Consider the following 16,204-nt stretch of genomic DNA (forward strand, 5'->3'; position numbering starts at 1 on the left):
TTTCTCCAATGTTTAGCATACAATTTTTATCAATGTTTAGCATAATCTTTCTCATCATATTTCTCGTTCTCCCCTTTAATTTTTCTCTTTTTCTCCTCATTAGTCTTTCTTCCCCTTAATCAATTTTGTGTTTAGCCTACAACTTTCTCCGTTTAGTATTTTCTCTATTTAATGTTCTACTTTCTTCCCCTTATTCCATAAAGATGAAAAATGATTCTCAGAAGGTTGTGTTGGTCCAAGTGATTGAATGGGCCAGTTTGAGAAGTTGAAGGTTGTGTTGGTCCAAGTCATTGGATGGTAAGGCATGGTCTTCTATAATTAGGATAAGTGTTTGTTGAGGTGGAGAGGTAGTGGTTGGTGGAGGATTGGATGGTGTTTCAGTTGTATCTTGCAAAGGTTGTGCTTCTTTAGAAGGTTCTTTAATAATGATTGGAAACTTTGAAGGGACATGAAAAATGTCTTGAGCAGTTGCATCATGTAAGTCAGTCATCACTTTAGATATAAGCATTACGACTTGGCTTAGAGCTTCCTCAAACGACACAGTCTCAAAAGAAAAGCAATTGAGGCAAGGTTGTCTCTGTTGGCAGCTTTAACAAATTACGTTGACCATTTGCATTAGAGACTACCAGGAAGGTAGCATTGGAATTATCAAAGTGATGAATCCTAAAAGGTTCAACTATGCATTGGCCAGGTGAGATGATGCCTTCACTAAATTCCTCTCGGAAAGGTTTCTTGAAGATGCATGGTTGAGTTCATACTCATATGTATGGGCAAAAATGGATTGTTGCCAAAATAGATAAGCATTTGATTCATTGTACGTTGGATCAGCAGACCGTGTCTTCCTAGGATTTTCCAAGAAGGTCGTGTAGAAGCAGAGCGTACATCCTTGAATGATTCAACCTTCTATATCTTTAGTGCCCTTGTCAATAGCAGGTAGACAAGGTGCAATGATATTGGACTCCACAAATACCTTCTTGAATTGTTTGAGATGTTCTCTATTTTGATTGAGCAGCATGAAAATCATCTATTTTCCTCCTGGTTAATCTTTATAAAAAAGGATCATCTTGATCTTCTTTGTTAAATTGACAATAGAATAATATGAATTATATACATGGTAACGAATAATAAGTATCTCGTTGGATAATCAATCCATATTGCACAATCATGTCATTTATAGTAGGAAGATAAAATATGAAAAAAAGTAGTTACACCAAAAGTATAAATATATATCAATATTGTGTATTGGTCAACATCTACTTCTCCAAATTTTGTAAGAATATAATTTCTTATATCAAATTTCCACTCAAAAGATCTTCTTCAAAATTATAAATTTTTTGTACATTCTTGCATGCATGTATTCATCACGTTATTCGCAAGGCCGTGAGCACTTGATAAGAAAGTAAAGTCAATGGTTAAAATTATAAGTAAGGAATATGAATTATCAAAGTCATGAAAAAATAATTAATAAAATGAAACCTAAAAAAAGATATAAACCATGGAAATATGTAAATATTTTTAGAGAGTGCATACTAGTGTTGTAGGCAATGAACTTCATTGAGCCACAACAATCAAAACATTTATAAATAGGAATCGCGGATAATTTACTACAATTTGATTCACTATCTTGAATAGATTTTGAATATAATGGAGGGAATGGTAACGAGGAACACATTTAAATGCACATCTAACTTTGCATAAAACTCCACCAATTTTGCTAGTTAATTCAGCTCTTGTAAACCTCAAAAGAATCATGACAATGACTATAACTCCAGTAATTTTTATCTAAAGTTTTTCCATATCTCTTCTCTAAGCTTTCTTTAAGGATCCAAAAGTTGAATAGAAGGTAAGATCTTTTGTATTGTTTCAAAAAAGCTAAACACAATTTATAGAGAAAAATTATTTTATCTTTTTACTCTTCAAATTAATTACTAAATAAAATATATTTAATAAGAATTATTAAAGGTGTATCTCAATCCATAATGCACAACCATGTCATTTATAGTTTTACCTTATCATCCTTTAAATGATGTAAGAAAATGTTATTTAAATTATGAAAAAAATTTAATACGGTACACTTTGATTCACAAATATGAAAACATCTTGTTTTGTAAAATATGACAGAATTTTAATATCTTGCTCACAAAACTTAAATATCACAATTTTTAAGAATATTTTGTAATGTTCTTCCTTAATGAAATTTGATGATAATGTTGTTAAAAAAATATTTTATTATATTAATTTTATTAATACTCCAATTGCAACAATAAAAAGGATAAAAGATGAACGAAAGTAGTTAGGCCAAAAGTATGAAAATAGATCAATATAATTTATCGATCAACATCTATCTCTCCAAATTATGTAGGAATACAACTTCTTCTATCAAATTTTCACTCAAGATCTTCTTCCAAATTATAAGTTTTTTGTACACTCTTGCATGCATGTATTGATCATGTTATTTACAAGGTCGCAAGCACCTGATAAGAAATTAAAGTCAATTGTTAAAATTATATGTAAGGAATGTAAATTATCAAGGTCATGAAAAATAATTAATAAAATAAAACCTAAATAAAAATACAAAACCAAGGAAATTTGTAAATATTTTGAGAAAGTGCATACCAGTTTTGTAGGCAATGGACTTCATTGAGGCACAACTAGCAAAACATGCATAAATAGGATCAGAGGAAATTTTACTGCAGTGTGATTTACAATTCTGAATACATTTTGAATATAATGGAGGGAATCGTTGTTCAAGAATACATTTGAATGCACATTTAACATTGCATAAAACTCCATCAGTTTTGCTAGTTAATTCAGCTTGTGTAAAATTGAGAAGAATCATGACCATGATTATAACTCCAGTAGCTTTTATCTCAACTTTTCTCGTATCTCTTCTATAAGTCTTCAAAAAGGATCCAAAAGTTGAATAGAAGGTAAGATCTTTTGTATTGTTTCATGAAAGCTAAACAAGAATTTATAGAGAAAAAATATTTTACCCTTTTACTCTTAAAAATAAATAGTCAATAAATTATATTTAATAAGAATTATTAAATGTGTATCTCAATTTTATTTTCCTCCTAGTTAGTCTTTATTCCTCATAAAAAAGGATCATCTTGATCTCCTTTGTTAAATGGACAACATTATAATATGAATTTTATATGGTAACTAATAAATGGTATTTGATTGGATAATCAATCCATATTGCATAATCATGTCATTTATAGTGTTACATTATCATCCTCTAAATGACATAAGAAAATGTTATTGAAATCGTGGAAAAGGTATAAAGATGTTACACAGATAATCACAAATATGGAAACATCTTGTTTGAAAAATATGAAAGAATCTTAATACCTTGCTCACAAAACTTAAATATCACAATTTTTTAAGAATATTTTGTAATGTTCTTCCTTAATGGAATTTGATGATAATGTTGTTAAAAAAATTATTTTATTGTATTAATTTTATTAATACTCCAGTTGCAACGATAAAAAGGATAAAAGATGAAGGAAAGTAGTTAGGCAAAAAGTATGAAAATATATCAATATAATTTATGGATCAACATCTATTTCTCCAAATTATGTAGGAATACATATTCTTCTATCAAATTTTCACTCAAAAGATCTTCTTCCAAATTATAAGTTTTTTGTACACTCTTGCATGCATGTATTGATCATGTTATTTACAAGGCCGCGAGCACCTGATAAGAAATTAAAGTCAATGGTTAAAATTATAAGTAAGGAATGTAAATTATCAAAGTCATGAAAAATAATTAATAAAATAAAACATAAATGAAAATATAAAACCATGGAAATTAGTAAATATTTTGAAAAAGTGCATACCAGTTTTGTAGGCAATGGACTTCATTGAGGCACAACTAGCAAAACATGCATAAATAGGATCAGAGGATATTTTACTGCAGTGTGATTTACAATTTTGTATACATTTTGAATATATTGGAGGGAATCGTTGTTCAGGAATACATTTGAATGCACATTTAACATTGCATAAAACTCCATCAGTTTTGCTAGTTAATTCAGCTTGTGTAAAACCGAGAAGAATCATGACCATGATTATAACTCTAGTAGCTTTTATCTCAACTTTCCCCATATCTCTTCTCTAAGTTTTCTTAAAGGATCCAAAAGTTGAATAGAAGGTAAGATCTTTTGTATTGTTTCATGACAGCTAAACAAGAATTTATAGAGAAAAATTATTATACGGTTTTACTCTTAAAAATAAGTAGTCAATAAATTATATTTAATAAGAATTATTAAATGTGTATCTCAATTTTATTTTCCTCCTAGTTAGTCTTTATTCTTTATAAAAAAGGATCATCTTGATCTCCTTAGTTAAATGGACAACATTATAATATGAATTTTATATGGTAACTAATAAATGGTATTTGATTGGATAATAAATCCATATTGCACAATCATGTCATTTATAGTATTACATTATCATCCTCTAAATGACATAAGAAAGTGTTATTGAAATCATGGAAAAGGTATAAAGATATTACACAGATAATCACAAATATGGAAACATCTTGTTTTGAAAAATATGAAAGAATTTTAATACCTTGCTCATAAAACTTAAATATCACAATTTTTTAAGAATATTTTGTAATGTTCTTCCTTAATGGAATTTGATGATAATGTTGTTAAAAAAATTATTTTATTGTATTAATTTTATTAATACTAACGATAAAAATGATAAAAGATGAAGGAAAGTAGTTAGACCAAAAGTATGAAAATATATCAATATAATTTATGGATCAACATCTATTTCTCCAAATTATGTAGGAATACAATTTCTTCTATCAAATTTTCACTCAAAAGATCTTCTTTCAAATTATAAGTTTTTTGTACACTCTTGCATGCATGTATTGATCATGTTATTTGCAAGGTCGCGAGCACCTGATAAGAAATTAAAGTCAATGGTTAAAATTATAAGTAAAGAATGTAAATTATCAAAGTCATGAAAAATAATTAATAAAATAAAACCTAAATAAAAATATAAAACCATGGAAATTAGTAAATATTTTGAGAAAGTGCATACCAGTTTTGTAATGGACTTCATTGAGGCACAACTAGCAAAACATGCATAAATAGGATCAGAGGATATTTTACTGCAGTGTGATTTATAATTCTGAATACATTCTGAATATAATGGAGGGAATCGTTGTTTAGGAATATTTGAATGCACATTTAACATTGCAAAAAACTCCATCAGTTTTGCTAGTTAATTCAGCTTGTGTAAAACTGAGAAGAATCATGACCATGATTATAATTCAACTTGCGATTTACAATTCTTTACTATGATGCCTACAACTTCATTTTACTATGAATGAGGTATTTGTCGTATCTCCAGTCTTATGAGTGTTGTTGTTTCCGCTTTCTTCTTCAGCCTCTAGTACAGTCCAAGGATGAGATGTTGTTTTCTACACATTAGCATTGTTCTCTGAGTTCTCCTTTTCCTTTCCCTTCTCACATCCTTTAACTCTCCTTTTCAACTTGGCATTCTCCTGCCTCAATATGTCCATATCTTCAGTTGTTCTATTTCTATAATTAGCAACCTCCACCTTCATTTCCAACAACATGGTCATCTCTAGTGAAACTTGGTTGATCTCCTTAGCTTAAGTCATCTTATTTCTTGTAGTCACCATATAGTCTTTCTTCACAGAAGATATGTCAGTCTCCCAGTAGACGCCAAAATGTTCTTACAAGGCCGAATATACCTTAAAAAGATCTTCACAAACAATTCTTCAAGCCTATTCCAAGCTCCAACTTTGCACCTTCAAGTCGGGATGTACTAGATCCACATCTCTTCAAAGACCGAGATGAGTTATGTATGTATAAGGCACTTTGACGTTCAAATCAGTCAAATTCGTGAAATAATAATAAATGTTGTAAATGAAACATAATTAACTTACCCCATTTTTTATGTTATTTATAAATGTAGTTATTACTTTTACCTGGATGGACTTGATCCAGATGATTAATCACCTTAATCAAAGCATGCTTTTAACCAATACTCGAATTTTATCACAGTTGCTCCTGTTGTTATGTCCTAACCAACCTGATACTATGTTTCCGAGTAGATGTATGCTGATATTGGGTTTGTACGGTACTATTACTATAATGACATTTTGTTTGGATCTTTGATCTCTATAACTTTTCGTGAACTCAACTTGATATATACATTTTCAACAGCGATTTTCTGATACAGCTGTTGCTGCAGGCATGGATATTGCAATATATGGCAGGTAGTATCCTATCTATGAACTTAAACATTTCTAACTAACGTTAAAATTCTCATCTTTCTTTCTTTTATAGTTTAATCTATTTTTATTGTTAACAGGTGTGGGGAAGATGTACGTCCTCTCAATGAATTGTCAGTGTTGCAGCCTGCAGAAGAGCATCCAAATGGACGTTACAACGTTCCCATGTGCAGAAGAGCATCCAAATTTGATATATCTGTGCTTTATTTTCAAAATTAAGACTCTGTCGTTTTAAAACACTATTACTAAAATCACTAACGATTAGAATGTTATCATAACAAAGTGTCCAATAAATCTCTCGTCAATTATGTGGTTATTTCAGTCAGTGTATGAATATAAAAATTGTAGCACTTAACTTTTTTTTTTTTAATAATCTCAAATAATGTACAACCTTTGTCAAAAAAAATCTGTCCTTAACTATTATTAAAATCACCAACAATTAGAATACTAACATCACACAATATCTAGTAAGTGGTTTTCTCAATTATATAATTACTTAAATATTTACATAATAAAATCTCCTATAAATGGTTATCTCTTATCAATATTACTTTAAGTAACCCTTTTATACAAATATAAAACTTGTACATTTTTTAAATCTTAGACTCAATAACCATTGCCAAAAAACAGTCCTAGCCAATGCACGACACAAATTTCTTTCGAAAACCCAGGAACCCTTAAATCGCACCTTCTTCCAAGAACCCTAAATCATCCTTTCGAAAAAATAAAATTCACATTCTATCAAAAAGCCAAATCGAAAATCTCCCTTTCCGTTTGCTGTTTTCAGTTCAATCTCCTTTTCCTTATTACCCTTTTAATTTTATTCTTCCGTTATTACCCTTATTATCACCCTTGCCCTGCCAAAGCCTACGCCAACAGATGCCAGTTAATTGAATGTAAAATAGAAACGGCGTGTCAAAGCACCATTTCTCCGAGCCCTCTCCTTTTTGAATTAAATGATGAAATTATCTAAAATTTGAATTGAGTTCTGATACAGAAGAGGAAGTAGCACACTGCATTTCATGGCTTACGATTCTTCCCCTCATGGCCGTGTGCATCAGTTTGTGTTGGAGGGCACAGAATCAAAGCCTTTGGACGCGGAATCGGCAGAACCGGTGACCCTTTTGATTAAGCACCTTCCAGAAGCCATTCCTCATGACACCCTTTCTCTAATCTTCGCAAATTTCGGTGCTTTCTCGGCGCGCCCTTGCTCTAGTTCCAGGTATCTAACTGCCAAAGGTTTCGATTTTCCCACTGTTTTTCTTTTGTTGCAATTTGAAAGTCTTGAGTGTTTGAATATGACCCTGGTTAACTCTTGTTATGAGTATTGTGCTGCCATGTCAACTTTGCAATTTTCTTACAATGTTTAAAGGATTCCCTTGTTCATATGTTTCCTTTTACTTATACTTAACTAGAGGGAAAGTATAAAATTACATTTAACTCTTAACAATCTTTTGCATGTTTCTTCAATTACCAAGAATCTGTTTAGTGTAAGTAAGTTTGCACAAGATAATAATATTTATTTTGAATTCTTTTCTCACCATTGGTTTGCAAAATCTCAGGAATCTAGTGACCTTCTTCATGGACGTCTTGGTTCTGATGGTCTGTTTCAGTTTTCAAGTTTCCCTTTTACGCCTAGACATGTTTCTGTTTGTTCTAATAAGTAATAATGCTAGAGTCCAATATTTGTACTACTTGCAGTGTTTATATTTGGCATCTTAGATTAGGACATCCTAATATCAATGTTATACATATTGCTCTTCAAATTTGTTATATACCCTTTCTAAGAAAAGTTCTAAGCGTTTCTATACATATACATAGGGAGGAGAGCAAAAACGTCCCCCTAAGTATGTACTTTCAATTTGGGAGTCAAGAGTGTATACTCTGTCTTGGAAGAGAAGGACCATTTCTTCTCTGAAGAGGATTTGCTCTTGGGATTATAATTCTTACATTTTCGATCAATAAGATAGTTGTCATCTTATCTTATACTGGGCTCCTACAGTAAACTTACTATGCTACTTGAATCTCGTTTTTGTCCTTGGTTGTGCTTCCAAGTCATCCATAAATGTTCTTTATTTAATGACATGGAAGATTTGAATGATATTTGACCATTTTATTATTTTTTATCCAATTTTTTGCTTATCAACATTGCCAAATGACGCTTTAATCTTAATTTGATATAATGCAGGATGAAAAATTGTGCTTTTGCGGATTTCAAAAATGAGATGGTGGCATCTCAAGCACAACGTCAACTACATGGGTAGTATTAATTGAATCGTTTGCATTTTTTTTTTCATATTTGAAGAGACAGCCTTGGCATATAATTTTCTTGTTTGGTTTTACATTGTAGAAATGTTTTTTGATATCTTTATGAATTGGTTCCTGATTTTGAAACATTTTAAAGAAAACTTAATATTTGTTTTAAATGATTGCATCTTTGTTTACTCTGGGTTGATCAGGTTGAGATTTCTTGGCAAAGTCTTGTCAGCAGAGAGAGCGAGTAAGCTAACTGGTAATGGTGAAAATAGTGGCGATGATCAGTTGGGTAAGGACTCTAAAACATCAATGCTGAAGAATGCAAATGTAGGCAAACCTGTTGATGGAGATACAAAATCAAGAGGCCTCCCTCTTCCTGAGCCAATTGCTGATAGACTTGGTGTCAATTATCCTTTTCCTCCTCATCTTGAGTATGCTTCTTATTTAAAGTTCTTGTTAGTATTTGTTGCTATTGCAAAAAGGGATGCCAGGTGCCAAATTGCTCACAAATATGATTAATAATTTAACAAAATGAAATGAATTGATTCACGAGAAAAAAATGATAGAAAACTATGGTTATTGTGAGAATCATTTTGAAAGAATTATTTTGAGAATTTTGTCCAACTCAGATTTATTAGGGTAATCTCATTGTAACCCTTTTTACTTGAAAACGTTCTTCTTACAAGCTTTCTTGAATATAGAACATTTTTAAGAATAAGCAGTTTATATGTTCTCCCCTTTCCTCTGAATTTGTCTGCTCTACCTTAACATTGTTGTGTTTGAGTATTTTTTTTATTGCATTTGATTCAATAGTAACTTACAAGGAAAAGCAAAATGTCATTGTAAACTGCAATACTTTACTATGTGTATAATTCTTCTTTTCTTTCGTTTATGGTATCAAATATTTAGATTCTGTGATTATCTTGCCTTTCCATTTTCATAACTTTTGGAATTGACCATTTGGAGTGAAAACTTAAAAAAATAACCATGAGTAGCTTTACCAAATGTTATTTTATGAGCAACTCTCACTAAATAAAGTTAATTTTTAATGCTATGCTGCTAAATAAATAAATAAAAAAATGCATTATGGATTGTTAAATATGTTTGCTAACACTGTTATGTATCATAATATTAATCAAGGATGGGGGTGGTATGGTATTTTGTATGATAAGTTTGTATATAGTCTAACTCAACTTGTTTCCCAGGTATGCTTACCCTCCACCTGATGGAAATATATTAACAAATATTGTGAATGCTCTAATTGCTGTTCCGCGCTTTTACACACAGGTTGTTCCAGCATTAGTTGAGACCGCTAAGATTGATTGGTTTCTTTTTCTGACAGCTTGTTGTACGGAACTGATGACAAATAGTAATCATATTGATTGTACCACTCTAATGCAGGTTCTACACTTGATGAACAAAATGAACATCCCTGCTCCATTTCGTATGGCACTGCCCACACCTCCATTACCTCCAGAGGTACCAGCACCACCTCCTCCTACTGTAACTATTAATCCTCAGTCTGCATATCTGTCCAGTGGTGAATCAGAGATGGAATCATCCGATGAGGTAACACCTTAACTGCTTTCAGTATTGCGAATATCCTTTATAATTGCATATACAGGTTGCCTAAATATATCAGAATTGGTATAAAACATTTATGTTCCTTTTTTTATTTCATTCCGCCTCTAGTCTAATGTATTTTTTTAAGGTAAAATTTTGATAGAAATTTCCTTTTTTACCACTTTGCAATGTGCTTATGCTGTAGTTTCCTGTTGGCGTTAAGTTTGAAAATGTTCTTTTTCAAATATAAATGATTTTAATTGACAATCAAACAATAAAATATGAAGCCCTTATGTGATATCTTTTTCCTATCTCTTTAGTCAATTTATTTTTAAACTAATAACAAGCTTATAGGAGTGTGACGCAAGCACAAAAAAGTCTGGACAAAAGCGTGCCAGGCGTGAGGCCATTGTTGGCCCTGCTATTGATAAAGGTGTGGCTCATGAGTCTGTTGGAGTAAAACCAGCCACCTTGGTCCCAAAAGAAATCCCTGTGATAAAAAAGAACCATGTGTTAAAGGTATTTATTTCTTTGAGATTGATTTTTGGAGAATTATTAACAATGATTTTGTCATTTTATTTTAGTTTTTCATTATGATTTACAGATAAACATTGTCCCCAAAGCAACACTAAATAAACATAGAGATGATGAGACAACACAAGAGTTGCAAGAGCCAGAAAAAGATGTTCCAGATCCTAGCAAATTTTTGACTCCAGATGAATTAGAGAAAGGAAAGTTGCCTCCTGAGGAAATCTTATCCCTTCCAATGTTTAAGGTACTAATAAAAATATCTGCGTTTACAGTTTCATTCTTGTACTACATGTGCAACATTGAGAAGCAAGCTTTTCACCACTTTGGAAATCATACATTCACCGTGTAGTCAAAGTTATTTCCCAATTTTTGCTCTGTTGGTTGATTTAAGAACAATTTTTTTGTTACTGTATTATGTGATTGAAGACTAGTTGGAGGATATAAATAGGAACAATCTGCTTCAAAGATCTTGAAACAAAACAAATATACTTGTCTTGAGGAATTTCTTTTGTTGAACAGAAGTTGAACTTTTTTTTTTTAGTTTTAACAAGTGATATCATCTTCTAAAATTTTCAGAGCATGAATTGGTCTTAATAGAAGGCTAGATGTAGTTATATCTCATTAAATGTACTTCTTGTTTGGATTGGAATAATTTCGTCATCAATTGTAAAAGAATTTAATGACCATACAGTGACAGCATAAAACAACGTCATCTAATTACAAACCACCGTTGGTATTACTTTTAAGGTAATAATTATTATTAAAGTCAACAAACTTACCGTACATGGAAGCTTGTGATTAGGATGGGCATCTTGTGATTAGGATGACAGTGTAAAATTATTTTGAAGTGTTAGGGCTATTTTTTTTCTCTAAATAAAAAAACCATCTTTCTTTCATTTTGTTTCACTGTTTCCACCACTTCCTGCACAAATATTAGAAAATCAGAAACAAACAATTAGAAAAAAGGTGACAATTTTGTAATTGTATGTGAAAACAGGAACTACAAACAGACAATTTTCTCTAAACTAATCATGTTCTAAAATATGTTATCAGATTATATTTAATTAGTTGATTACCTGAAGCCGAAGGTTACGTTGATGAATTTAAAATCACTTTGCACTTGCTTGGTTGAGCAGGTGAACGAAGATTTATTATTGTTTACCTTTGAAAATTATCCTATCTCTGTTAAGGACCAATTTTGTCACCTTGCAGTTTTCACGAATAAATTTAGGAGTAGCTTGTGTTTCCCAGTCTTGATCTTTTAGATGCTCCTTTAGCAAGTTTGTGTGCAATAAACTTGTATTGGTTTCATCTTAAGTGAGGAGCAAATATTGTTTTCGTACATAATCTGAAGTCTCACCACAGCCCATGGTTAATCATAATATTTTCATCCTCATTGGGTACTGATACTGAGTTTTGGACGATGAAGTGATTAAATCAAGGAAACGTTGATCCTACTAGTCTCCAAATGCCTTTGTCCAACAGTTCCTCTTCCCGTATAAAAGCAAGTATTTTTATGTATGATTTAATAGTATGCAATTTTTAGGCATCTAGAAATGATATCATTCCCGAGATTATGTAACTCGTGAAAAAAAAAAAAAAAGAAACAACAACAGTGTAGGAACTTTGAGGACCCTGCTTCCCTCCACTCCAAAACTAACCTCACTTTTTTGTTCTCCTTTCTCAACAACCACTACTTTCTATACTGCTCTCCTTGTTGAATTCTTCTCTGGTACATTCTCTATCTGCTACTTGTCCATCTGCACGCCCTGAATGTGAATATTCTTCTTGATTTCCTCCTGACCCTTGAGGCATGTTTATCTGGTTCTCTCCTTATTTCTACTACAGTATTATGACTTCTGAAAGGTTGATCAAGAAATAATCTATTAGACCTTCCATGGTGCACACGTACATCTTTATGGGACTTTTTTAACTGATATGTTGTACTGTGCAGAACTATACAGCTGGAAATCCTGCTCCTGTGTTGTATGTTAAGAATTTGGCAAAAGATGTGATTGTTGATGATTTCTATTATATATTTGGTAAGCTATCAAGACTTCTAGTGGATACAGGTCTTGTTTTATACTTATCACATGCAATTTCAATGTTTTACATTCCAAAAACGAAACATGATATAATAAAAATAACAAAATGAAATATTTTGAAATTTTTGTAATATTGAATGGATGTTACCTCCACCGATTACTTTTTATTTTCCCTTTATTGCTACAGGGTCCTTATTTGAAAGTGTTGAGGCTGCTAAGTCTGGTCTTCAAGTCAAACTAATGCAGGTAGGACATTAACATTCCGTAACCAACTTTTTTCTGTTGAGTCTATGCAAAAATAGATCCAAAATAAACAGTATCTTTATAAGGTCCAGTTGATTAACATGCCGGTTCAGGGTTACATGATTGAAGGCTGACTCAACTAACCTGTATTATATATCCATGAAAGTCTTGTAGTAGCATATCTGAGACTGAAATTGATACCTAACTTTCAATTTCAGGAAGGACGAATGAGGGGTCAAGCATTTCTGACATTCCCCTCTGTTGAATTGGCTCATCTTGCTCTGGTATGTTTTTCACAGGAGATTGGTTGTGTTGTTTTTAATTATTTTTATCAAGACGATTTTGTTTTAATATTTTATTTCCTTTTGTATTGCAGTTTTGTCTTTTTGTTACAAAATTCTTGCAGCTTTTTTTGTTGATTTTACTGTAATATTTAGAGTTTGACATGCTAATAATATTGTTAAATTTCAGTAACTGTCCCATACGAAGTTTTCAATCAAGTTATCTTCTTGTTTGTGTTAGTAATGGTTCATATTTCATATTACTGTTCCGCAGAATCGGGTGAATGGATATGTATTAAAAGGAAAGCCAATGATTATACAGTTTGGTCGGAATCCCGCTGCTGCTAAGACTTGATTGAGTGCATGTATTGATGTATAACAGATGACTAATGATGCATTCTTAATTCACTCATGGGGAGAGGACCCTGCACTAACCACTGAGACTACAACATTCAGCAATGACAGTGATATGAATGCTAGCACGTATATTCTCCTTGGGCTTATGGATGCTATGTGAATCACTTCACATTGTTGGCAATAGGGGTTGTGAATGCAGACCAACGTTGGCTATATGAAGGGTTTATTACATATATTATTTCTCGGTTGATTTTTAGCCTGGGAGCAACAGTATAGGGAACTCGGATCCAGTTGGACAATTATGGTTGACAATGATACAGCATGGCTCTGACAACGTGGGTATGTATCAGGTCTATAAAACTTTTCGTTTTGCAGCTTGCCATTGCCAAATGCCAAATGCCAACATTCCTATACGGAGAGATACATACATGTATCGCATTGTCTTTTTGTAATGTCTAAGAAACAGAGAATTGAAATTATCGAACTGAATGGTTTGATTTTTGTTTACTAAAAAATAGTTGCAAGCATAATATTTATAGTTATTCTACAACAGATGGAGGTTGTCCTTCTTTCATACTCAATAGGCAGAATCTTCAGAAGAAAAGTTTTTCACATTGAGTTTGCCTATGAGAAATACAATGCGAGATATGGGACTTGGTCAACGCATCAGCCCACAAGAATGTGAAAAATACAAGAATTAAGATTCAAGACATTGATAGGAGCATGAGGAAAGAGGTCCGCATAAGGAAATCGATTTTTATTAAACAAATATATTTTGATATGTATATTTTGCAAGTAGTTATAACCTTTGTGTGAGAAAGAGTACTCTAACAGACATTTCTCATAGCAATAATTAATTTAAATGATAAGTTGTCAATAAAGGGAAACAAATACCACAAAAAGTTTTAATGAAAGAAAAGTCAGGATCCTTATGGAAAAAAGTAGCATAAGGAATAATAAATTGAAGTGAAGTTGTAAGCACCCTATTAATGAGATAGATTGTAGTTGAAACAACAAAATCCCAAAATTATAAAGAAAGGAAAGCATGATGCAACAATGTAACACTTAAATCAACAATATGTCTATGTTTTCATTCAACCACACCATTTTGATGATGAGTGAAGACATATAAGTCTACTACAAATAACATAAGTAGTTAAAGAATTAGTGAATGATTATTATTCTCCATTCCAATAAAACGGAATATTTTTTATTAAGATGCAACTCAACCACAAATTTAAAGGTTTGAAAAACAAGCAATAGCTTAGTTTTATATTTGATAGAAAAAGTCCAAGTAAACTTGAAAAAAAGCAGCAATAAAAGATAATAATATTTATAACTATCATATGATAATATGAGAAGATCTTCATAGATTAATGAACATAAGTTTTAAAAGAGAATAGACAAAATCAAAGTCATGAAAAGATGGCCTACATGACTAGCCTACACAACAAGATCAAAATTAAAGAACATAATCGAGAATTAGTTTTATTAGATGGATTTTGAAGTAACCGAATACAAGCTTCATGTTTGAATTGCGTAATATAGTATGCCACAAGCTTACAATTCTAGATGGGGATGTTAGAGAATCTACAAAAGAAACAAAATAAAATCTTTTATTAAAATTTATATGTTTAACAACTCTAACAACATTGAACAATAAGTGAATAGTGGTTGAACTACCAAAGGATGGTCAAGATATGGACATGAAGAAGGGATCTTTAAGCTTGATATTGTTAAAAGATTAAAGTCCATAAGCACTAACAATACACCTGAGAATGAAATTCAACGAAAGGATATGTTTGACAAATTGACTAATAATAAGTACATTTTTACTAATATAAGGAACATACTACTAATTTTTAAGTCTATGTGAAACAATATATGATACAAATGAAGAGGAACTAACACAATAAATATTTAAACTTATACCATTTTTGATGAAAATTTGATTTGAACCACCAAAAAGACTTAGTTGCTTGAATTTTGTAGTTCTCTAGTCACATGGAAACTAGCACTCAAATCTAGAATCCAGATGTGTTACTAGTACCTTAAGATTATGGACTTGTTAACATTGCACTTAGATGTGCTGAGTTCCTAAACTAAAGGTTAAGATTAACCAAAGTGTTAAAGGATTTGCAAGATCTAGTAAAGTAAGAAATGAATTTTTGTGTGTTTGGATTAACAAGAGAGGTACATTCACGAGTAGGGATGATAAAAATACTTGTGTTCGCAGGTATCCACAGATAGTAAGTGAATACTTCAAACAGGTACCTGAATAAAGGGTAATAGGTAATTTAATATGCACTTATAAACAAGTCGGGTGCGGCTAAGCATGACGAAAAAATGTAACACCTAAATCGGCAATATGTCTATGTTTTCATTCAACCATACCATTATGGTGATGAATGTGAGAACATATAAGTCTACTTCAAAAAAAATGAGTAGTTAAAGAATTAGTGAATGGATGATTGATTAGGAATACTTGATGAGTATGAATGAAATGAGTAAAGGGGGCTACTATTTCTAATTATTTTTGTGTTTGTGATAAGACGTAATACTTAGATTGATGATACTTAGTATGTGAAAATTTTAGTATTGATGGTATGGAAATGATGAGTTGAAATCATTATATAAATGGATTGATGATT

The 16,204-nt window shown here is 31.5% G+C and overlaps 1 protein-coding gene across 1 annotated transcript; it reads left to right on the forward strand.

Moving 5' to 3' along the window:
• Positions 1 to 6,884: 6,884 nt before the first annotated feature.
• Positions 6,885 to 14,105, forward strand: LOC124845970 (RNA-binding (RRM/RBD/RNP motifs) family protein). The gene is made up of 11 exons (XM_047323161.2): positions 6,885 to 7,499; positions 8,466 to 8,537; positions 8,737 to 8,964; positions 9,739 to 9,820; positions 9,935 to 10,102; positions 10,451 to 10,615; positions 10,701 to 10,871; positions 12,582 to 12,669; positions 12,860 to 12,918; positions 13,134 to 13,199; positions 13,471 to 14,105. The coding sequence occupies exons 1-11, from the start codon at positions 7,300 to 7,302 to the stop codon at positions 13,549 to 13,551; spliced, it is 1,380 nt and encodes a 459-aa protein (XP_047179117.1). The 5' UTR covers positions 6,885 to 7,299; the 3' UTR covers positions 13,552 to 14,105.
• The last annotated feature ends 2,099 nt before the right edge of the window (positions 14,106 to 16,204 follow it).

Source organism: Vigna umbellata, chromosome 5 (assembly GCF_029865625.1).
Source record: "Vigna umbellata cultivar VRB3 chromosome 5, Vumbellata_1.0, whole genome shotgun sequence".
NCBI lineage: Eukaryota > Viridiplantae > Streptophyta > Magnoliopsida > Fabales > Fabaceae > Vigna > Vigna umbellata.